Source organism: Dromiciops gliroides, chromosome 6 (assembly GCF_019393635.1).
Source record: "Dromiciops gliroides isolate mDroGli1 chromosome 6, mDroGli1.pri, whole genome shotgun sequence".
Classification (NCBI taxonomy): domain Eukaryota; kingdom Metazoa; phylum Chordata; class Mammalia; order Microbiotheria; family Microbiotheriidae; genus Dromiciops; species Dromiciops gliroides.
The window spans coordinates 105,273,963-105,299,671 of record NC_057866.1 but is presented as its reverse complement, the minus strand read 5'-3'; the positions used below and the strand labels follow the sequence as shown (position 1 = coordinate 105,299,671).

Sequence of the window (25,709 nt, the reverse complement as noted above, 5' to 3'; positions counted from 1 at the left end):
AACAGGTGCTTAACAAGTGCTGGTCGACTGATTCTCAACCCCCCACTTGCTTCTCCCCTATTCAAATGGGGCAAGTACTATCTATCATTTCTCTCATCTGTTACAGCCCTGGTCATGTCTCACTTGGACTAAGGCTGTGGTCTCCTTGCCCTTAGCCTTTACTCTTGCCATTCCCATTTTTATACAGCTGCCAAATAGACATTCTGAAAACCCCAGTGTCACTATGTCACATTTCTACTCAAGAAGATTCAGTGGTTCTATAAGGTCTTTAGCATAAAATACAAACTCCTCTATTTGTTCTTTATTTGCAGCTAGGTGGTGCACTGGATAGAGCACTGGCCCTGCAGTCAGGAGGACCTGAGTTCAAATTTGACCTCAGACACTTGACACTAGCTGTGTGACCTTGGGCAAGTCACTTAACCCCAATTGTCTCACTAAAACAAAAAAATGTATTAAAGTCTCTCAAGACCTGGCTCACAACCATCTTTCCAGACTGCTTACCACCTACACTCCTAATCCATCAATGGATTGCCAAACCGGCCTATTTGAGGGTCTCCCTACGTGTGATTCTTCCCTCTTCCAGCCTCTGTCTTTGCACAGACCATGTCCTAAGCCAGGAATTTTCTCTCTTTTCTCTTCTTGGAACCTCTAGATTCCTTCAACACTTTTTTCAAGTGTGCCTGCCATCTGCCACCAAAAGCTTATTTTCATAGTTGTTAATGTTCCCTCTGACTAAATTATTTTTTACACATTAAAAACACACATACATATCTGTGTACAAGCTATTGGAGGACAGCAACTATTTTCATTTTTGCATCCCCAACTCCTAACTCAGGGCCTGGCTCATAGCGGGGGCATTGATAAAAATGCTTGATCTGAAACGAACCTACTTATTTCCTTAAAACAACTGAGTATTTAAAACTCAACTGTTAGCTGATATCAAAATTGAATAGCAATCTAAAGAGCCAAAGATAACCCCAAATAAGCAAGCAATTACTGTCTGCTTAGAAACAGGATTACAGTTACCTTTTAATTCATTATTGGGGGGGATTGGGGAGGAAGTGAAGTAGAAGGCAAGAGGATGACAGCTGTCCAGGGACCTCTTTGAGCCCAGAACAAAAAACCTTTAAGAGTGGTAGATTCTCTCAGATTCTTCATTGAAGAAAACTAGTATTTATTGGACCCAAGGAATATACATGGACTATCCCCTCAAAGAAATCAAAGTACTGATTTTAGAGTGAGTAGTGAATACTCCTGGATCCGTCCGTATTCTTTAAGCATTAAAAGTATTTCTCTACAAATATAACAGACAAAATTTGAGGCATTTAAGTAAAAAAAAAAGGTCAACAAGTTAACACTCTGCAAACAAGGATCAATAACAGATCATATCCACAACAGATATAGAAACATTGGGCAAGTGTGGCATTAAAAGCACTCAAAGTAGCAAAATGAAGATGTATACCCTAGTGAAGAAAATTATTAGATACCAAAGTAAAAAAGACATATAAAAAACAATGAAAACTTTTAGATGCCTTAACAAGAAAAAAAGTTAAAAACAAAAACAAAACTTGAGATAATCGTCCTCTAAAAAAATGGTCCCAGTCTTAAGGAATGATTCTCCTTACAGAAATCAATTTTTCTAGGAAATAAGAGACAATAATTTACCTCATGATTCAGAAACAAATGGGTTTCTATTTAAATAATGATGGGACACTGAGAAAATCAAACTGATTGTGACTTCATTTTGTAATTAAATCTATTCTGTAATACCACCATCATTTTGTATAACTACTTAAAGTCACATTACTTTTTAACTTAAGTTCAGAAGTTTAAAAGTTCAGTTTTCCTACAATGGCCAGTTTTACAATGGCCAGTAAAGTTTAAATGTTCAGCTGACCTATAAGTCACTTTTACTGGAAACAAACCCAATATCTCTATACAACCAGTTGTCCTTGACCGATTAGAGGAAATCTATTACCTCTCTGAGACCACTAGTTATCCTTGTACAATTAAATTATATGTTTACACAGTACACATCATTGATTATTCTTGTAGGATACAGGTGGACTCAATCAATCAGCAATTTCCTAGTGACAGGATGGAAGGAGGGGTTTTAATGTTAGCCCTGCATTCCTGATGTTTATTTAATTATTTTGTCTGTCCTTCATGTCTGGTATTTCTGACTTTGTAACCAATTCATATTGTTTTCTTCCTCTTTGAGGCTGCCTTCTTATTTTTGAATGCTCCTTCTTTTGTCTACAAAATGTCATTCGAGGTCTTTTGGCTTGCTGGGGAGCTAAGAGACCCCTTTTATTGATAACTGTTGGCCTTACCAATAAATTGATCTTAACTTAGAGACTGGCACCTCATCTACCTTAATTTCAATATTAGAGAACCAACATTATCAGAGGGTCACCCATTTTCCTTCATTATTGAAAATATGAAAAAAAAAAATAAAATTTTAAGGAAGACATTTTAAGCATTGACTATGAAGTAGTCACTTTCATTTTGTAAAACTAGCATCTTTGTTAAAATAAAGAGAAAGAGCTTAAACAATTAAGCCAACTCATAAGCATCTGTATCTCCACTCCCTTTTGAATCATTGACTCCCCCAGATTACAGGAAAGTGCTACTTACCCTGATGATGAGGCAGGTATTCCCAAAGGAAGTCTGAAAGACTGTAGAGAAGCTCACAGACATACACACACACACACATACAGTGTGTGTATTAGTCTACCCCCGGCATGTGTGGGGTAGCACATCCTGGAAGGACAGTTTCTGTAAGCCAAACTCATTATATCCAAGAATGTTGGAGAAGGAAGAACAGCCATTTGACAAAACAAAGACAAGAAAACCTTATAATGTTTACTAGCTGTTATCCTCTAGAGAAGGTAATAAAACAGGCAATTATTTCTATACATGTTCAGTTTCTTTGTATTCTCTTCAGTAAGTATTCAACTGTAACATTATAGTCCTTCATACCCTGACAAGGTTTTAACAATGAAAAAAATCACTTTCTCAAATTCTTGTAAATATTACCCATCTACATTTACTAGTTTACTTGCCTTTATAAGTGATTTTAGAAAGCTAATTGAAAATTACATTACAACACTTCAAAATCTAGGTATATTTAGAAAGTATTTTCAAAATGGAGTTTTGAAAGTGTCCACTTCAATGGGCTAGAATTCCCATTTACAACATCTTACTGCAGAAGTCCATGTCATTCCATGCCATGTATATATCAACAAACCACACAATAACCAAACTGTAAAGGCCACAGCTCTTAATTTTAGATTACAGTTATACAAATCATATCCAAACACTGCTTCACATAAATATGTCCAAATGTGGTACGATGTATGGACTCTGCCAAGGCCCAGCTGTGTCTGGAAATACCATTTTAAATACAGTGTATCCAAAGTACCCTATCATGTATTAAACATAGGTGCCACCAATTGAGTATCATCTTACTAAAAACTTATTTCTCCAGATGACTACTTAATGCTAGGATTCTCCAAAACACTACACAAAAAACTAATCAGAAACAAACACTCTTGCAATGTTCTCACTACGAACAAGCAGCATCACCACAAAAATCACACTGTATCTATATTATAGGCCGGCTATTACAACAGTCTGAAGTGTAGAAATAGATACCAAATTGTAGTTACCTATACAACCTTCTGAAATTGGACCAGAATGAAGGGTAGAATGCTTCTATTCTTTCAACTGAAGATGGGACCACAGAATTCCCAATCTCTTTGACACCTGCCCTCCACTCTTATTTGCCAGATTTCCTGCATGACCAATTTTCCCTTCATAGGATCACAGGACGTACAGCTGGAGCTGGAAGTGTCTTTAAAGATCATTTATTCCACGCTCCTTGTTTGACAAAAAAAGGAAATGGAAACCCAGAGAGGCTGAGGGACACCCCCTAGGCCACACAAGCAGGACTTGACAGAGCCAAGTTGGGAAGCCGGGTCTTTGAACTCCAAATCCAGTGCTCTCCCATTAGCTCATGTTGCCTCTCGTTTTCTAGAGATGAGAAGGTGGTTAAAAATAAAAGACATGTACAGCTATGTTCAAATTATTTCCTCTTTTGCTCCCTTAGTAAGAAGGAACAGAAGGAATTTTTCATAAAAGTCTGAACATATCAACAACTGTATTAGGGCAGCACTGTTCATAATGCTACTCCTTCTTAAACTAAGAAGGTAGTTTTTTGTTCATTTTCCACCAATCAATAAACAGTGGGCAAATTAACAAATAAAATACAGCAAATTATTTTACAATAAAATCTAGACGATAGAAAGAGTTTTCAAGGGCTATACTTTAAATTCTTTTTAAAATTAGTTTTATTTTGTTCAAACCTTTTAGTACATTAAAAAATATACAATTCATTTCACAAGTATGATTTTGGTTAGCACAGCACTAAACGCTTGTGGCTAAATTAAATGATTTTAATAGTCAGAAAGTAAAATTTGATTTGGGCCCTAAAAATTTCCCTTGGAAAGCAAAAATCAAAATACTGGGTATCAAGATCACTATGCAGGAAATCGTCAGTGGCGTAATGTGGTTTCAAAAAATAAACCAAAAACGTGGGCCTATTAACTAGAGAAATCACATCTGTGATGGGTGGGACACACATGAAAAAACATCACTATGGGAGACACAAATGGTATAGGGGTGATCCAAAAACAAATGGGCCTACTCAATACTCTATTGCCAGAGCTTAAATGATGCCATTACTGTCATACTGGTGAATAACAAAACAAAACCCAGCCCCGAAGTACACTAAGATTATGTCAGAAGCAGGGGGATTATGCAACTGGAATAGAGGACAAATAGTAGAGAAACAAACTTTTTTTTAGTGTCCAAGAGAAATTATAAAAAGGAGACACCATGTTTCAGGACACTCAAAACAGACTTGCAACACCAGGTAGTTATTTGTTAACTCAGGACATACCAAAAAGATCTGTATGTAAAAATATGAGGCCTAACCTATTTGACAGTATCTCTTTAAATAAATTACAAGCATTACTTCATACACCAAAAAGAAAAGAAATGAAATGAAATTTTTTTTTAAAAATCATATCAAACAGGTCCTGTTAGAAAACACAACTTTCCATTTGGGTACAGCATTCCACTATAACAAAGGAGAAATCAAGGCTTTCTGCCATTTTGGCCAGAAGCACCACTATCCCTTCAGGGAATTAAATCAGTCCAAAAAACTGTCCCTTTAAATATGATGTAGACATACTAGTCTCTCCAAGGGCAAAAGTTACCCTTGTTTTAGTGAGAATTCCTCCTGAGGTGTCCAAACATTTTCCTACTTTGGGTCAGGTTCCCAGGCCAGAAACACTCCTTTTAGCCTTTCTTCCCTCCCCCTCCCACCCCCCACCCCAAAATCCCCTCAGTTAAATCAGAGTTTCCAAAACACTAAGCAAATCCAGGTTGAAGACATCGGTACCACTCTCTGATAAAAGGACACCATCTAGATGGAATAAACCTGGAGACGATGGTACAAGGGTGTCATGCTTGATAATGCATCCTCCGATGGTCTTCATAAAGTTGCTCATTTCTAGATTGACCCTCTTCATACATTTATACATAACCTTCTGAGGTTTTTCTTGGTTCCATGCTTTCCGGGGTACAATGTTGGACCACACTATAATGACGTTCTTGAACATTTGCTTGATAAATCCTAAATCTTTCTTAATTCGGATCATAATATCCAACAATCTTAATGCTCCCAGATCATTGCCACCCAGGTGTATCACCAGCACATCAGGATCTGGCAGATGCCGCCGTGCATGAATCAAGGTGGATATTAATTGATCCCACATCATGCCACTCTTTCCTAGCCAGTGGAGTTTGGCATCCTCCACTCGAATGCCCAGCTGTGGACCAAAGCTTCTCTTGAGTGCCCGTTTTTCTGCCCAGAAAACATACGAATGACCACAAATCCATACCTGCTTCTGCTTTCTTCTGGCATCTGCTATTAAGAGAACACAAACAAGTATTAATGTTTTCTCCTGAACTCAAATCTTTTTAATGTGATCGTGGTCTAGTAGTGCTAAGTTTATAATTTTATTTTCTTCTATATTTTGGCAAAGCTGTATTCCCAATCCTTTTTATTTATTAAGAATCCCATTTGTTTAAAAAAAAAATAGATTACATAATCTGGAGAAGCATAAACTTAAATTTTATTTACGTTTCATCCACAGGTATCAAGAAAAGTTTACCTTCCTTCAGATGCCTTTGCTGGTAAACAATGCCTGCACTGGATAGAAAATCTAAGGAAAGTAATCCAAGTTCCACATCCTTTATGGTTGATCTTCCAGTGGAATACATTTTTGGTAGTCACCTGCAAGGATGATGTCCTAAAACATACTTGGTCTTACAATGGCTTTGGGGGGAAAAGATTATTCATAGATGATAAGTTTCCCCATCCCCTAAAGAACAAAACAAATTTATTAAAGTGTTATTCCAACTGCCCAGTCAGGCTCAGCATACCAAGTGTGATAACTCTTTCCTTTACCAGACATCTGCATTCATGGCCAAGCCAACTCTTTACTGTACCAGAAAGTCAAGAGCTGGTACTGTAAATGGGTGAATTCAACTTGTGGGAAATTATTGCTGAGTCAATGTAAAAGCAATGAGAAGAAATAACCACTTGGTCTTCTATGAATGCTTTTTAAAAACTTCACTTGAACTGGGTCATACAATGAACCCATAAATTGACTCTGAAAGCCTACTTCCGTGGCCAGCTCTTTTCATTATTGTCTCAGATAACAGACTGCGTTCCCTGCAGTAGGCTTAACAGCTCAATTTTAGACAGTAAAAAGAAGAGGTCTTTTCGTGCAACAAGTTTACCACTAGTCTCAGCAGCAGTCACAGGCACCTCAGAACAAGGTCCTTCAAAAGCAGATATGCCCTCTGATATCTTCAACCACATCATCTATCTATATACCATCAAACATGACTTATGGGGAGCTTCAACAACTAAAAAGGACAGATGATTCTCATGGCATCAAGCACATACAGTAATGAATCAGCTACATGTGAATGTTAGTATTCAAAATATACTTCCAGAGTTCTGCTATTCTTTATTTGGCATATCACAAAAATATCACTAACAAAATTCCCGAGTAAACAAACACCAGAAAAAAAGGAAAAAGAATAAATGTATTATAAGACACCCTAAATTCCATTCAAAATAGGGTGGGGGGTTTTAGTTTGTTTTTGAAATTGGGTTTCCCTATCTCGCCCATTGTGAAAGTGCAGCAGCAACTTATAGACCTGGCCCCACCGCGACTGGCATGTTTTTGGTCTGGGCCAGTTCTTCCCTCCTTAGGCAGCCTGGTAGGCCCCACAGGTTTGCCAGACCAGTGCTGCACTTAGCACAGACAGCAATCAACTTTAGCCCCACTTCATCTCCTGAAGGAAGCAATTCACCTTAGTTTTCCTAGTAGCAGGGACTACAGATATACACACCACCATGCCCAAGTCTCACGAAATGGTTAAATTGGTTTTAGCCTTAAAAATATTGAACACCTACTACCCTTAGAAAATAAAATTACTGCTTCAATTGCTTTAATCCATTTCTGAAACATTGCTTCGCTCAAATCAAATTTACCTCCCAATCACCAGCCCTTTGGTTAACATGGAACTTTTCTTCCCCAAATGATGAGTGCTATAATATAATATTGTAATGATATTTGAAAAATAGAGAGGAATGGCAATGATCAACATTTTACTAATTACTACCATTTCATTAGACAGATCAATTCCTTTGATCAATATCCTAAATTGAATGACTTATCATGCCACAGATGACCTTGGGTTCTCAAAGGCTATTTTATCTATCAGAATATACACCAGAAAGTGCTTAGTGATGGACTGTATGTCTGCTGTATGAGGACCAGTCCATCTAAGTACAGAGAGACTCATCTTCAGGTAAGCTGCAAGGCGATAAATTATCTGTCCACCAAAACTCTCAAGAGACCATCTACAAAATTAGAGAAGGGTTGTGACTTATGTTGGGATAGGGAGTACTCACACTGAGAAACTGCAGGCCCTTAATGTACTGAAAAACCCAGAAAAGGAACAAGAGTATTGCTAAGGTCAATGAATCAGTGGTGAAGATGCAATTGGAATTCACATTTACCTTGTAATTCCTTTCAATCCCTTTTATATTTCACTACAAAACAACAAATAAGTAAAGCAGGGCCAAGATTACATTTAAAAGGGGTGAGAAAAAGACACCAAGTCATTAGAATTTTAAAGCCTAAGGCACATTTGTGTTACAAATAATACAGAAGAATAGGTCTGGATATAGTTACAAGTTTTAACATAGTCAAAAGCTATAAAGGCATGAAAACCCATTATACTAATATTCTGAATGAAAGAAAAGTTATGTTGCAAGCAGTTTTTATCATATCAGGCTATAAAATGGATTGTAAAAAAATACCACACAAAACTCTACAAGTTAAATCTCTCATTGTTTAAGTAATTCTTACCAGACTCACCCATATTAACCAAGCCACCTTTGTATTTTTAAATATACTCTTTCCTTACTAGTAGTACTCATTACCAACAAACTCAGTATTTGAGTTCCCAAAACACCTAACACAAAAAAGAATGGGGATATTTATAACATTTATATTTATAACATTTCATTTAGGCACTAAAAGTGGGCTGATCCACATGGGAATAAATTACTTTGGAGAAAGATCATTTACCACTGAAACTCTCTACTAAAAAGGCTAGTTTAAAAACCTAAAATATTCTTGACACACCCACACATGAAATTGCCATTTATAATAGAAAACAAAAATACAGATTTTCAAGGCTACTCACCAACAGTGGTCACAGGAGGTTGGGAAGGGTATTGTGAACTTGTGGTTGGAGGGTACTGTCCGCCTGGTGGGTAAGGATAACCTGGGAAACCACTTTAAAAGGAAAAAAGTATAAGAGTAAATATGACAACATAGTTTTAGCAATTTACAAAAACATAGGTCAATTTTCCATAAGTTTGAATTTAGTAATGAGTAAACTCACAAAGTTATAAAGCTCTATTTTACCATTTGTATCATCTTATAAAAATTCTATGTTAATATTCAATCCTTTAATTACAGAGATGGGGTACAATAGCTGTGGAATGCTGCATATATTGACAGACATAATTAGATACATTAGCTAATTTTGCAAAATTACCTTTTAACTTCTTTTTCAAACTTTGCTATAGATCTACTGGGTTAGGGAAGGGAAAGTGATATATTTTTAAATGAGTGTTAAAACAAAAGCCATCAATAAAAGGAAAATAAGCTCCATGCTGGCTATATTCCTAAATTAGGTCTTTAATAATTTGATTTAGCCCCTGGCTACTTTGGGTTCACTTTCACAATAGCAAAGATGAAATGCTTTAACCATGTATCCATAAAATCTGGTTTCTAAACATGGCAAATAAGCTTTCGAAAAAAAATTCTAAAGAAAACTGACCATAAGTCTCCTGACTTATTGTGAGAAATGGGTTGTTGTCTCCTCTCAATGTGGATATAACAGTTAGTCATACTCCCCCTGACCTATTTGTAGGACAAAGGTCTCAGATCCCCTCCTCCCCCTCAAGTTAGTAAGGTCACATGGTTCAAGGAGCCCTGGTCTCAATAAGGTCCTCCAGAGTTGTGTCCATATAAGGTCCATTCCTGAGTTATGCCCATACAAGGAAGAGGGGTGGGAATACTGCTTTCCGCTTAGCTAGTTTTTGCCCATAGATTGTAACCCCACCAGTGATGAAAAAGGGGAGGGTCCATTTGCGTTAGAGACTAGGGTATAAAACAGGGCCTTCGAGCCCCCTTTCTGGGCACCCACTAGCTGCACACTAGGGTGCCTCCTTCTCATGAGGAGAAAATAAAGAGCCTTTGTTGCCTCGCTGCTGCTGCTGCTGAGTTCCTGCGAATTATTGAGAAGAGGATGGATTTTTCCCTCACACTTATGGATAAGTTCTACTAGTTATTTTTAACTCCTTAAAAAAAAAATCACTGAAGAAGTTTTAAGCTCAATTTTAATCTGTTCTAAAACTCTTTCCTGACCTCCAGGCTTCAATCTTGAATTTCCAACTGCCTACAAGACACCTCAGACTTAACATTTTCAAATGGAACTCATTATCTTTCCCCTAATTCCATATTACTGTTAAAAGTACCACCATTCCTCTCAGACACACAGGCTCAATGTCTCTCACTCTCCAAATCCAATCAGTTGCCAAATCTATCATCTCCATCTTTTTAACATCTCTCACAGATGCCCTTTTTATCTCTAACATTGCCACCACTGTAGTGGTTCAGGCCCTCATAGCCTCACACCAGGAGGCTCGTTGGTTTTCCTGCCTCAAATCACTCCCCAATCCATGTCACCCCCTCAACCCCAATCATCAACCTCCAAGGACTTGATGGCATATAAATGGTGTATTGCCTGCAAGATCAAATATAAAATCATGTTTGATTTTTAAAGCCCTTTATAACCTGGCCCCTTCCTACCTTTCCACTCTTGAGTTAGCATCAATTTGTAACCCTCCCTTACTGCACATATCCAATTGCCCAAAATTGTCAATTCGACTTCCATGATGCACCTCAAATTCATTATCTCCCTTCTCACTGTTTACACATAGCCACTACACCTTGGTTCTGACTGGCTCAAATCATCTCTTGCTAAGAATTTTGCAAAGGCCTCCTGAGATCAAAATGCCTCAAGTTCCTCCCTAATCTGATCCATTTTCCTCATAGCTGCCATGTCATTCCTCTACTCAATAAATTGCAGTGGCTCTTTATTGTCTTTAGAATGAAAATAAATTCCTGTTTGGCTTTAATGTCCTTTACAACCTAATTCCAACCTACCTTTACAACCCCATTATGTGTTATTTCTCATCTTGAATTCCAATTAAACTGGCTTTATTTTGTTCCTCATACTTGGCTTATTATCTCATGCCCCTAGGCTTTGCACTTTTTTTTTTTTTGCATTCCCTTGATACTTGACGCACAGAATCCCATTCTTCCTTCAAGTCTCAGTTCAAGCACTAAATTCCACAATAAATCTTTTCAAATCTCCTCAAATGCCACTGGCCTCCCTAAATTACTATGCACTTTATTTTATATAATCATAATATATAAAAATTATCTCCCTTAAAAGAACGTAAGTTCTTTGAGAACATAAATAAATTCCTAAAGGTTCTGCCTTCTATATGTTGCCTTTCTAGTTCCCCTAGATACTGGTGGGGTCCAATCTTTTTTGCATATGTAGTTTTGTTCCTTTAGGGCAGGGACTGTTTCCTTTTTCTTTGCATCCCCAGCATTTAGCTTAGCACACGGCACAAAGTTAATAGATAGCCTGTGGATAGATATATTCACTCTTAATGTTGGAAAGGATGGTAGAGAAAATCTTAAAACAGAAGTTTCAATTGTGGACAGAAGGCAATATTCTCCAGTGTGGCAGAACTTGATTAAATACCATCTCCAAAATATACAGACCTGTGGAAGGAGACTGTGTTTACTAAGTCTCCCTATTAGGAATTCACCGACCATCTTGTGAAGACCCAGGCAGCTGCTGTGGCAACCACATAAGATGTTTTTTTCATAAACAGTGAATAAACTAAACTATGCCTACTTAAAAAAAATGTAAATGGAAAGGGGCAGCTAGGTGGCTAGATAGATAAAGCACCAGCCCTGGATTCAGGAGGACCTGAGTTAAAATCCAGCTACAGACACTTGACACTTACTAGCTGTATGACCCTGGGCAAGTCACTTAACCCTCAATGCCCCCCCCCCAAAGTAAATGGTAAATATTCTAAAAAATAAGTAATAAAACCAAAGAAAGATAATGTTAATAGGTGCTTTTCTAAGTCAATATGCAGCAAGTGGGGATCCTTATATTTGACAACACTAATATAAACCAATGTACTTTTCAAAGAATCCTCTTTCTCCAGAATCCCTAAGAGATTATTTTCCAAACTCTACTTGCATACTTCCCATGAAAGGGAAACTACTACATCATGGGGCAGCTCATCCCATTGCTGGAATGTTAAAAATTCCTTTTTTATAAATGAGATAAAATAATTCTTTATTGTTGTGTTCTTTTGAACAGCACAAAAGTCTATCACCTCTCTTGAACACAACAGTCCAGATATTTTTCTATTCAACTGTAAGCTAGACAAAGGAATGGACTGACTTTGCTATCTTTTAACCTCCCTCAATGCCCCTAACAGAGTCAACATCTAATAAATAGTATCTAACTGCACACTTTTGAACTTTAGAAACCTGTGACTAAGTAAATAAATCTAAAGCATTTATTAAGGGTTTGCTATGTGGCAATGGATTGTGGTAAATGCTAGTGATACAAATAGAAAACTAATACAGTCCTTGCTCTCAAGGAGCTCTCCACTGATCAAAAGGAAAAGATAACACATATGGATGGAAATGTCCTATGGTCCTTTGGGTGCAGTTGCCGAGCAGACATAGTAATGATAAAATGATAGGAGTTTCTGATGCTGAACCATTTGATAGTGCTAAGTTCTTGAAGGCAAAAAATTTATTTTCTTGGTCTTTAGTAGCTGTGGATTATCCTGGCTCTTGGATTCAGAGTCCTGGTCTCCATCAGGATCCGATGGGAGACAGTGGTCAAGGTGGTAGGAATGACTTGACTTGGTCTGGCACATATTCCCTCCCTCTCCTTTCTCTGGCTGCCTTGCTACTTCAGCTAAATTGGCTGACCTGCCCTAGGTGTGGCAGCTGATAGTTATGCCTAGGCCCTTCTCTAGAATAATAACTGAATTTGGGTGGTCGGGGGGGGGGGGGGGTGCTGCCATGTCTTAGGCTTCTATGCCTATGCCTATCTGATTGTTGGTAGCAGTTGGTCAGCAGCTGCTAGTGGTGATGTAGAAGGTGGACCCCCTCTTAAAAAAGACTTTTTCCTTTCGATGATGGCTATAGGGGCTGATGAAGACCCTTTAACGAACTTAGGTTTGTACTTACACAAAATTTAGTTTTCTTACTAGGCCCATAGTAAAGTGTATGTCTCTGTGTATACATACACACGTACACACACACACACACACACACACACACACACACACTTATATATTTCTCTATATACATTTTTAATGATAGTTTACAGACTCTTTACCATATTAGCTACTAATGACAATCTCTATATTATTTAAGATATGAATTGACCATCACAGAGCACAAAAGGTATACTATTTCATTTAATCAGGACAAAATGCTTGGCTGATGAAATTAGCCATATTATAAATTGGCCCATAAAGAACTAAAATCAACAACAAAAAACTCTTTAAAATCACAGAAACAAAGGTTTCCAGATAGCTATTAAGTCTGACCCATATCTGAACCAGAAATGTCCTCTACAACTACATTCCCTACAAGTGATCATTTAGCATCTTTCTGGACAGCGCCCCCCTGCAAAAAATAGATACTCACTACTTCAAGGCAGCCAAGACTATTCTTTGGATCACTGTTACTAAAATTTTCTTGCCAAAATCCCCTCTCTGTAACTTCTATCCACAGTACTACTTTTGCCTTCTAGGGTCAAGCAAAACAAGTCTAATCTTGCTTATACAGAAGGGAGGAATATGACATAAGGCTAGAAAAGTAGAGTGGTTCCAGACTGTGGAAGGTCTTGAATAATAGAAAAAGAAGTGTGAACTTCATCTGGTAGGCCACAGGGAGTCAATGAGGGATTTAAACAGAGGAACGACACGACCAAATTGGCACATAAAGAAGATAGGTCTAATAGAAATACTGAAGGATAATCTGGATTGGAAAGGGAGAGAGATGGAGATGGGAATATCTGTATATATAAAGATGGTACAGTCATAGTCCAGGTGAAGGTAAATCTATTAGGTGATGGGAATGAGAACAGAAGAGGAGGCAAATGCAAGAGATATTGTGGGGAAATCATCAATACTTATAATATATGCATATGAGAAGCAATAAAAACTGAATGAATGGTGGTATCACTGATCAAAATAGTGAAGTCAGAAGAAGGATCATAGAAGCAAAGGAGTTAAGAGCTATAAAGACCCTTAGAGATCCTTCAGTACAATCCTCTCGATTTATAGATAAAGCCAAGGCTCAGAAAAGTTACTCAATTTGCCCAAGATCAAACAAGGTGTCACAGAAATCCAAAATTCAGGTCTTAAAGGAAAATCTGTTTTTCACACACTTTCTTTTTTTGTTTTGTTTTGTTTTTTTAGTGAGGCAATTGGGGTTAAGTAACTTGTCCAGGGTCATACAGCTAGTAAGTGTTAAGTGTCAAGTGTCTGGGGCCGGATTTGAACTCAGGAACTCCTGAATCCAGGGTCGGTGCTTTATCCACTCCGTCACCTAGCTGCCCCTTTCACACACTTTCTACTCAAGAGGTTAAAGGAGATGAGGAGAGACAATAAACTACACTAGGTCACTGATTAAGAAATTGCCTGTGAATTTAAGAGGTAATTTCAGTTATAGTTGTAGGGATGGAAACTATATAAAAGGAAAATAAAAGTCAAAGTCAAAAAGAAAAAGTCAATCGAACCATTTGGACAACTAGTTGTTCAAGAAGTTTGGTCATTAAAAAGAAATGAGAAGGGGCAGCTAGGTGGCGCAGTGGATAGAGCACTGGCCATGGATTCAGGAGGACCTGAGTTCAAAGCTGGCCTCAGACACTTGATACTTACTAGCTGTGTGACCCTGGGCAAGTCACTTAACCACAGTTGCCTCACAAAAATAAACAAACAAACTTAAAAAAAAAAAGAAAAGAAATGAGAGATGGCATACTGCCCAAATAGAATATGGATTAATTCACCAAATGTTTTAGGGTTGAGGAGACCATGATTTTTTTTGAAGGGGTTGAAAGTTGTGTTCAAGGTCTTGGAGGAAATAGGATCAAGGACATAGTTAACAGGGATTTGCCTTAGCAAGGCAAGGAAGGAAGGAAGAATGAGTAATGATGCTGAGAAATAAATGAATTGAGAAAACTCTCTTCAGAGGTCTACAATCTCCTCAAAGACCTTTGCATATTTCCACTGAAAAGAGGAACTAGGAAATATAGGTCAAGATGTTTTAACCACAAATTTAAAATGTTGATTATCTGTTTATGGACTACCACACTATGGTTTTGCTGTCTATTAGTGTGAAAAGGTCAGAATCTGATCCAAACTGACCTTTGGTAGAGATTTGATACAAGAGGAAGCTAATCTCAAGCGTCATTCTAGACATTATTTGTGGATTTTATTTATCCATGACACCTTATCAAAAGTGACTGATAGTACTACAGGACAATGTACAAAACCTGTCTGCAAGATCATATGACATGAAACATCCCACAGAAAGTGGAGGTTACAGGAAGTGAACAGGTAGCATGCTATAGAAGAAAAAGTACTGGATTTATAAGTGGATCTGGGTTTAAATCCTTACTCTGCTACTTCCTACCTGAATGACCATAGGCAATTTGCTTAACCTCTCTGGGCCTCAGTTTTCTCCTCCTTAAAGTGAGCTGGACTAGATGATCTTGGTCTCTTCCAGCTCTAAATCCTATGACCTCTATGGAATGGAGTTATAATGTGGAGAGAAAAAAACAAGATGGGTCAGGAAGCAGGATAATGAACAAAAGGTGGATTATCCATGGGATTAAAACTCAAAAGTCAGAAAACCTGATGGGATGGGCCAATGGCTCAGCAATTCAGACAAAAGAAGAAAGAGTAAGCTGAGACTAAGGATTCTTTTATTCAATAGATCTAACAGATACAAATTTTAATATCTATGCCTTGAATTTCATTGTATATTTAGATAATATAATGAATGCTAAATAATTATCAAAGGAAAGTCCCTAAAATTTTTGCATGTAAACCATTAGCAAGGATTGTAAGAATTTACAAGTTTTAAAAAATTAAATAACTCTTAGAAACTACAGACTTGCATTCTTAGAAAACATTTTAAATGTATAGTATTCCAATTTATTATTAAAAGAAAAACAGGCTGAATCTTTTCTAAGTATTAAAAAAACCCAACAATCATTATGACTCCATCTTTCCTTTCCTTTTCTCCAAGGAGAGAAAAGGCTCCATTTTAATTAAATCTAGGTAACATGCAACAATTAGGTTTAGGTCCATAACAAACCTTTACTGACTTAGCATATATTTACTAGTCATTATTACTTTGACAAAATTTAAGTGGCAGTGGGATTTCAAATAGCACCAATCAAAAATATTGATCTCTCATTACCTGGGATTGGGAGGGTGTCCAGGCGGGTATGGAGTCATTCCACTTGGCATACCTGGCATATAGGAAGCTAAACACAATTTAAATACTTAATATCAAAATGAACATTGAATAGTATCTGAACAACACATATATATATTACTCCCCAACCAAAACAAAATTGCATACACAATTAAAAAAACCACCACCACACACACACCAACTCACAAAACAAAACTCATAATAATAAAGAAAAATCAATCCTTTCATTCAAGCTATTAGTACTTACAAATTAAAATCAGTTCTGATAGTCATAAAACATTTAAAAAGTGATTTCTAGTATGGCATGAATTTTCGTATTACTACAGATCACCATTTCCAGGCCATGCAAGAGAAGAGTCCTGAGCCACACAACTTTATAGTTAGCTTTTACTCTAAAGGACTCTTGTCCTTCTGAAGACTACTCAAAACTGAAGCTGGCTCAGTTTAAAGAAAGGCTGTACTGCCCTCTTCTGGTTAGCAGTTAGATATTTTAAAATTGGCCTGATTTTATAATACCTCTTATTTTTGTAAAACTGTGTAAGCTACAAAATACTTTTATACACACACACACTACCAGATACTTTTATATACAATTATGGAATGGGTAAAACAGCAGTTTTTCATTATTACTATGATTTGTGTATCATGCTACAAAGAAATGATATACATCATTTACTTCTATCATTTCAACTAAAGAAATAGTCTACTGCTATTACATATAATTAAAGTTACAAAACAAGTTGAAAGTATATTTTTAGAAGCTCTAAAGATATACCCACTGGCATTGGCAAAATTCCGGACAGTGATAAACCTAAAGGCAAGGGGCAGATCAGCCTCAAGGTAGATTAGAAATTATGCTTTGGGGAGTCCAATTTTCAGGTTTTAAAAATTCAATTTCAATAGCCCTGGGGATTTCTCTCAATATCTTTACCATAATTCACAGGATGTCAAATACAGGAAATATACACCATTCACAGATGAATAGCAAATATGCTCCTTACTAGACTGTAAGGTCATTGTGGTAGAAAATGTCTTATTTATCTGTGTTATTTTCTCAGCAATGATCACACATGGATTCTATCTTCCTGGCTATCTTTTGGGAATAACGATATTGTCCTTTCATGGATTTTTTTTTTCTGTACCTAATTTGATTAGGACTTGATGCTTTTCTGAACTTTAAATTATATGCTATTTATCCTTCCTCATAAAACGCATAGTTTTTCTAAGGCTAATTAGATTTCAAATGTAGTGCTATTGGAAAATTCTATTCTATTTTGTGTTTACTTGCTGTCTTCCTCTCAGTTTTACCTATAAAGGGTCCTACAATGATGTACATCTTGCACAGAATTTTCCCAATTTGATTTCTCAACCACTCTTTTTAATTTTGGTGAGGTGATACTACTCATAATTTCCATCAGTATCTTACAAGAGGTACACCAGTCAGTCAGGCAATAAGGTGCTAATTTTAATAGATGAGAAAATATGAAAAAAAAAAATCACATGCTAACAAAAAATAGAGAAGATGAATTGGAGATAAAGAACAAAAAAACAGGCACCAGCATTAAGGGGGACAGGGAAAAAATTAAAGTAGAAGGTAGGATTTTAGTTAGAAGCCAGGAGAGAGAGATAAGCAGGGAGAAAATCCCAAGTCACCTTTTTTTTTTTTTTGCAGGGCAATGGGGTTTAAGTGACTTGCCCAGGGTCACACAGCTAGTAAGTGTCTGAGGCTGGGTTTGAACTCAGGTCCTCCTGAATCCAAGGCTAGTACCTTATCCATTGTGCCACCTAGCTGCCCCCCAAGTCACCTTTGAAAAGGGAATAGGATGAGGATGTGATTCACCACAGAAGAAATAATCAGGTAGTAGAACTGGAAGAAAAGAGAGTCACAAAAACCATCAAAGAAGGTTATTTAGGAAAGTAAGGTAAATGTCAAAGGCCAGAGGGGTCAAGAATGGTTGAGGGGAAAAAGCCACTAGATTTAACAGATCACTGATAACTAAAAGGAGAACAGTTTTGACTATAATGGGACTAGAAGTCAGACCAGCTACGGGTTAAGTAGTGAGTAGGATGTAAGGAAGTAGAGGATAATAGCTTGATGAGGATGAATGGTAGGGTCAAATGAGGCTCTTTTTGTGTTTGTTTTTGTTTTTTGTGTTTATAAGTAGTAGAGCATAATAAGGATTATAAAGAAAGATAGGATCAAAAGTCCAGGGACATAGATGGCCTTGAGAAGAAAGACCATCTCTTTCTCTGATGGTGGAATGAAGGAGGAGAGAGTATGGGAACAGATCCTGAGAGGAAAGGAGTGGGAAGAAGAGGGAGCTTTTGGAAGACTAAAGGATCAAAAGAGATAATGCATGTAAAGCTATTATAAACTTTAAAAGCAACAGAAACTGTGACTGTGGTTGAGGCTACAATCCCGCTGCAGCCATGGCTATCTGCAACCCCATGGCCGTGGGCCTCAACGAGGGCCCCAAAGTTACCAAGACCATTTCGAAGCTGCGACACTGGCGCCGCTGTAGACGCCTGACCAAATACACCGAGTTTGTGAGAGATATGATCGGGAAGGTGTGTGGGTTTGCCCCTTATGAGAGGTGGGCCATGGAATTGTTAAAGGTCTCCAAGGATAAGGGAGCCCTAAAGTTTATTTAAAAAAGGGTGGGAACTCACATCCGAGCCAAGAGGAAGAGAGAGGAACTCAGCAACATTCTGGCGGCCACGAGGAAGGCTGCTGCTAAGAAGGACTAAACTGGACCCTGCCTGCCTTTCCCAAGTCACCCAATGAATTACCCAATAAAGATTGGACAAACAGAAATAAAATAAAATAAAAGCAACAGAAACATTAGTTATTATTTCCAGGTTCTTTAAGCATTCTTCATTCCTGTTTTATGCTGCCTGAACTTCTCTCTAAGTGATAGTGACAGGAAAACAATATCTTAATTTTTACCCATTTCTTATTTTTTCTTTTTTGCACCAACAATTTGTTTAAATAAGTTGGATTCGAACTATAAATAAATACGATCTTCTTTCTCTAATTTGATTTTTGAACTTTGCTTTAACCAATGAATGTACAAAACTAATTCTGAAAGGAATTTTACATTGGTAACTAGCCATTTACTATTTAAACACAGCAAATTTAATTTTTTTGTGATGCTATTTGTTGTTTCCACCATGCATCTTCTATCCTCTTCTGGAATTCAGTATGAATGAAATATAGGTGTGAATCTTCTGAGTGAGATACAAGTTTTTGGTCTCTTTCATTTCTTAATCTTGAAATATATTTTTCTATGTGAAAATTCACTGTCCTGTGATGACCAGAAATAATCAGACAGGTAGTAGAACCTTGCCTTGGACTAGAGGAACCTATCCAGTATTTTGAAAAATTCCTGTTCCTTCTTCCATAACAGATACTGGTACAAAAACTATCATTATTTTAATGAATCTTTTTCCTTCTGTTCAAGACAAGTACTGCAATATACTCTCCTGCAAAGTAAGATGGCCAAGTTTCTTTAAACAGGCTTTTTGCTGCTTTTAGGGGAAACCAACTCTATAAACTTCCTTGTTCACTTCTAGGAGTATGTATTCACTGTCTATCCACTATCCTTTCATTTAACTGTAACTTCTTTATGAACTGCAATTTTATTTAGAATTATAAAAATATAGATGTGACATACATTTCATAGTTTGGGGTATATACTAAATAGAAATTAATATGAAACTAATCTTTTTTTTATGCAGTCTAAAAACTGATTCTCAGTTCTCTCCTTTCTCCTTCAGTACCACTCACTGTCTCTAAGGAATCAGAGAGGGGTTGCATAGAATTGAGGGCCACTTTGAATTCTTTTATGTTGCCATGGCCAAATAATTCATCACCTAATGGCTGTCCTGTTAGTGACTGAGAGGAGTAAACTGGCATACATCATTTATCATCAGAACAGCATTTAAACAAACTTTAGAGTAAATATACTTTGCTGTCTCCAAGAGTGAGGTTTTCACAGCCATTCTGGAGAAGTAGACACTATAATGAGGATTTAACTTAAGAAAAATAAAGGTCTATCATGCTGCTTTAGAGAAAATTTTGTTTAATAATGATTATAGTTCAAATTTACAAAGCATCTTAAGATTTACAAATATAAATGTGTCCCTTCATGCTTTTTTCATAAGACATGTAAATTAAGCAAAGGGATATTATCCTTATTCTACAGATAAGGAAATGGAGGCACAGAAAGGTTAGGGGCTTTCTCCAGGGTCATAAAGTGTCAAAGGTAAGAATTAAACCAAGCCTCATGAAGCAGAATCTAACTGTCTCACCAATATATCATGCTGCTAAGAAATATAATTTTTTATTCCTAAGAGTATTTCTTTATCTGATGATGGCTTTGTAATTTTTTTTTTAATTTAAAATTTTGTTAAGTTCTTTTGTTTGAAAGGCTACTGGTTTTAGTCAACAAAACAAGCAATATTTTCGTTTTCCTGAGTTATCAAAAAAGTATGAAAATTATATATACTATATTCCTATGGATTAAAGAACCCCATTATTCTCTTACCTAGAAGATTAGAATAAAGAGGCATGGAGAATAAGAGAATAAAAAAGAAAAGAGCAGATTAACAAATTGGACATGTCACACACACACATAACACACAAAGTCAACAAATTAAAAACTCTTAATTAAATAACAAAAAAAAGAAACCCTGAAAAATCAAAAACCAACAAAACAAAACACAACAACAACAAGAACAGCAAAAACCACAACCCCTACTGGATTAGGGAATAAGAATTAGGCGCTGTTAAAAAATCAACAAGAACAAAGCAATAAGCTAGATAAATAAAAACAATGAATTCCCAACTAATGAACAAATAAAAAAAATTATTAGGAGTTATTTTGCCCAATTATATGACAATAAAACTGACAGGGTAAATTAAATGGATGGATATTTACAAAAATATAAATTGCCCAGATTTAGAGAACAAGAAAGAGTACTTAACTAACCCGATTTAAGAAAAAGAAACTGAACTCCTAAAGATAAAAATCACAGCACCAGATAACTCTACCAGCAAATGTTACCAAATATTAAAAAAAAAAAAAAACCAATTCTAATACAAGACATTTTAAAAATAGGAAAAGAAAAAGTCCTATCAAATTCCTATAACACAAATATAAGCCTTAGTACCTAAACCTGGTGAAGTCAAAACAGAGATAGAAATTTAAGTAAATTATCAGCAAGGAGACAGAGAACAATATATCATAAAGATTATACAAGACCAGGCTGGATTTATACCAGGAATGCAGGGTTGGTTTAATATTATGAAAACGATAAAGCATCATATTCACAACAAAACAAAAATTCATACGACTATATCAATAGGTGCAGAAAAAGATTTTGGCAAGATACGTAACCCATTCTTGCTAAAAACCAAAACCACTAGAAAGCACAGGAATAAATAGAGCTTTCCTTGTCACACTACATTCAATCTACCTTTAATAAAACCCAAGAGCCAGCATTATTTGTAATTGGGATAGGCTAGCAGTTTTTACAGTAAGATCAAGAATAAAGCAAAGGGGGGCAGCTAGGTGGCACAGTGGACAAAGCACTGGCCCTGGATTCAGGAGGACCTGAGTTCAAATCTGACCCCAGACACTTAATACTTCCTAGCTGTGTGACCCTGGGTAAGTCACTTAACCCTCATTGCCTGCAAATAAATAAATAAAATTAAAAAAAAAAAAAGAGTAAAGCAAAGATGTTCATTATCAGTCATTAAACATTTACTATGTGGCAGGCAATGTATTATGATCTGGAGATATAAAACTGTTTCTGCCCTTAAGGAACATACAATTTCATGGAGGAGACAACAAGCAAATATGTATAAGCAAGTTATATACACGTTAAAACGGAAATAATTAAAAGGAAGGCACTAGAATTAAGGAGGACAGGATTTTCTGTAGAAGGAGAAATTTTAGTTGGGACTTAAAGGAAGCCTGTAGGAGATTAGGAGGAAGAGTGTTTCGGTCATGGTAGATGGCCAGAGGAAAAAGGAGTTGAGTGACAACATGTCTTGTTCATGGAACAGCCGAGAGGCATGTGATACTGGATGGAATAGTTCATTGTGTGGAGTAAAGTATAAGAAGACTGGAGGTGGGGTGCTAATTATGAAGGACTCTGAACGACTGAAGAAAATTTCACTGTTTATTTTTCTTACCCCCCCCTTCATACCATGGCCAATGTAGATATATGTTTTGTGTGCCTTCATATTGTAACGATTGGAAAGACGCCACCTGCTGGAGACTTACTGTAGAAGAGTTCTGCCCATGAAGCGAAGGTCTTTGAGGGCAAGACCAGGAGTCTTTTCTTTGGGAGGAAGTGACGCGGACTAGTGGGAGGAGGAAGGAAGAGACTGGCACTGACTCTGGGGCTCTTTCCTTTGGACTCTGGTGGAGAGCGGAGCTAGAAATGTGCTCTCCCTTTAATAGATAGGAATCTAGGCCTTTCTCTCTCTTTACCAAATTCTTATTCTCCTTAATAAATGCTTAAAAGTCTGACTCTTGCTAAAGCTTATAATTTATTGGCGACCACTCATTAGATATTTTAGACAGTTTAGCTAGAATTTTAGCCCTTAACAATATGTATAAAATGTATCATTATGTCTTGCTTTGTCAATGGATGGAGGAAGGGCAGAACAGAGGAGAAATTCTGGAAATGAAAACAAAAAGCTAAAAAATAAATAACTGAGGATTTTTTATTTGATTCTGGAGGAAACATGGAGCCACTGTCGTTTATTGGAATGCACTTTAGAAAAATCATTTTGGTGGCTGGCAGGCCCACTAGCAGGCTGTTGCAGTAATTCATGCATGAAGTGATGAGGACCTGCACCAAAGTGGTGGCAGTGTCAGAGAAGATTCAAGAGATGTTGCAAAGTAAAACCCACAGGCCAGGATAACAGATTGGATGGAGAGGATGACACCTAGGCTGGGAGCCTAGGAGGATGGTGGTGTCCTTGATAGGAATACAGAAGTTAGGAGGTGGAGAGAATGTTTAAGAGAAAGATGAGCTCAATTTTGGACATGTTGAGTTTGAGATGTCTTTAAGAAAGTTACAGATACAAGACTAGAGGTCAGAGGAGAGGTTGGGATATGATATAGATTTGAGGATTATCATTATTATTACCATTACTATTTAATATAGTGTTAGAAATGCTAGCTATAGCAATAAGACAAAAATAAACTGGATACCCATAGGCAAAGGGGAAACAAAATTATCACTATTTGTAGATGATATGATGACTTAGAGAACTCTAAGGAATCAATGAAAAAACTAACTAAAACAACAATTATTAACTTCAACAAAGTTGCAGTACAAAAATAAACCCATACATCTCATCAGCCTTTTTATTTATTACCAAAAAATCCAGCAGAAAGAGGCAGAAAGGGTGGTTCAGTGGATAAAGCACTGGCCCTGGATTCAGGAGGTCCTGAGTTCAAATCCAGTCTCAGACACTTGACACTTACTAGATGTGTGACTCTGGGCAAGTCACTTAATCCTCACTGCACCCCACAAAATGGGGGGGGGGGGCGCAGAAGGGTAGAAAGAGAAATTGTATTTAAAACAACTCCATACAGTATAAAATACTTGAGAGTCTACCTGCCAACAACCCAAATGAACACAATTACAAAACACTCTTTACATGAATAACTAGAGAAATATTAACTGCTGATGGGTAGGCCAAGCTAATATAACAAAATGACAAAACTAAATTAATTTATTTATTCAGTGTCAAACGAATCAAACCACCAAAGGATTACTTTACAGAGCTAGAAAATAACAACAACAAAAAAAACCTAATGTAGAAAAACAAAAAGGAAATCAAAGAAAAAAGTGGAAAGGAAAGGTAGCAGTACCATATCTCAAAGTATATAATAAAATAGTAACTGTCAAAACCATTTGAGATTGAGTAAGAGTCACTATTATACATTGCATACACAATATACAGAAGTTAATGAACATAGTTCTTTCCCTGGAGGTGGATAGTATGCTTCATCATTAGCCTTTTGGGATTGTCTTAGATCATTGTGCTGTCACTGTGCACAATGTCCTCCTGGTTCTGCTCACTTCACTATAAATCAGTTCACGAGTCCAGGTTTTTCTGAAATCATTCTGCTTGTCATTTCTTATATCACAATAATATTCCATTACAATCATATACTACAGCTTGTTCAGTCATTCCCCAATTAATGGACATTCCTTTGATTTCCAATTCTTAGCCACCGCAAAGAGTTGCTATAAATATTTTTTGTACAATTTTTTCCCCTTTTCTCTTTTTCACAATTACTATTGTTAACTGTTTCCCTCTATCCTATTCCCTTCCCCATGATATTTACTCTATTATCTATCTTCTTTCACCTTATCCCTCCTCAAAAGGGATATGCTTCTGACTGCCCCCTCCCCCAATCTGCCCTCCCTCCTTATCCCCTTCCCCATCTATTTTCCTGCAGGGCTAAATAGATTACTCCACCAGATTGAATGTGTATGTTAATCCCTCCTTGAGTCAACTTTGATGAGATTAAGGTCTCAGAGCCCATTCTGATAAATGTGAAGTTCATTTACTGCCCTGTTCCTCCCCCATCAATCCCCCCACTACATAAACCCTGTCCTGTTTCTTTCATGTGGGATTTCATCCCCATTCTACCTCTTCCCTTCCCCTTCCCCCAGTGCATTCCTCTCACCCCTTAATTTTACCCTACAAAGCACCCACCCTGGACCTGGAGGACCCGAGCCCAAATCTGGCCTCAGACACAAGACAGTCATCCAATATACAACCACAGGCATCTAACCCAACTCCAACTACCCCCAAAAAGAGATAAACAAAAAATAAATACTTTGCAGATATCATCCCTTCATAATCAATTCCCACCTGTGCCCTCTGTCTAAATTTATTTCTATCATCTGTCCTGGACCTCCGCTCTTGGCCAAGACAGCGGAGGAAAGACATTAAACGCAAAGGGCTCCTGATACAATCGCTCCAAAAATAGCAATAAAAGAACCCTTGGGGCAGAAAAACACACAAGAATACAGGCTGAGAGTTTTCTCCAGCTATAGATAGATTTTGGGGGCCGTGCTGGGCCACGAATGAAGCCTACCCCTGCAATCAGGCAGACACACCAGACACCCTCTGAAGGAATTTGCCCTAGTGCCTCTGAATTGGCTACAGCACCGGTGTCTTCTGGAACTGAGCACGTGGTCAGGCTGAGCAGCTGGCTGGGGGGGTGGGGGGGTGGTAAGTGCAGGGGTACCGGTGGATTGGGGGGAAGGATCTGACTGTCCCACCCCAGCAGGCAACCAGAAAGAAACCCTGAGTGGCAGGAGACCCAGGTGGGGGAGGGGAGTAGGGGAGCAGTCTCATCGGAAGCTGAGAACCACACCACA

At 37.3% G+C, this 25,709-nt stretch overlaps 1 protein-coding gene and 1 pseudogene across 1 annotated transcript in view; one reads left to right on the top strand and one right to left on the bottom strand.

Moving 5' to 3' along the window:
- TSG101 (tumor susceptibility 101) overlaps window positions 1-25,709 on the bottom strand; it is a 99,532-nt gene that overhangs the window by 28,481 nt on the left and 45,342 nt on the right. Inside the window, exons 6-7 of the mRNA XM_043970586.1 lie at window positions 16,272-16,338; window positions 8,860-8,951 (exon numbers count right to left, since the gene is read on the bottom strand). Of these exons, the coding sequence (XP_043826521.1) occupies window positions 8,860-8,951; window positions 16,272-16,338 (159 nt within the window). The remainder of the gene's footprint in view (window positions 1-8,859; window positions 8,952-16,271; window positions 16,339-25,709) is intronic.
- LOC122730953 lies at window positions 18,720-19,037 on the top strand (annotated as a pseudogene).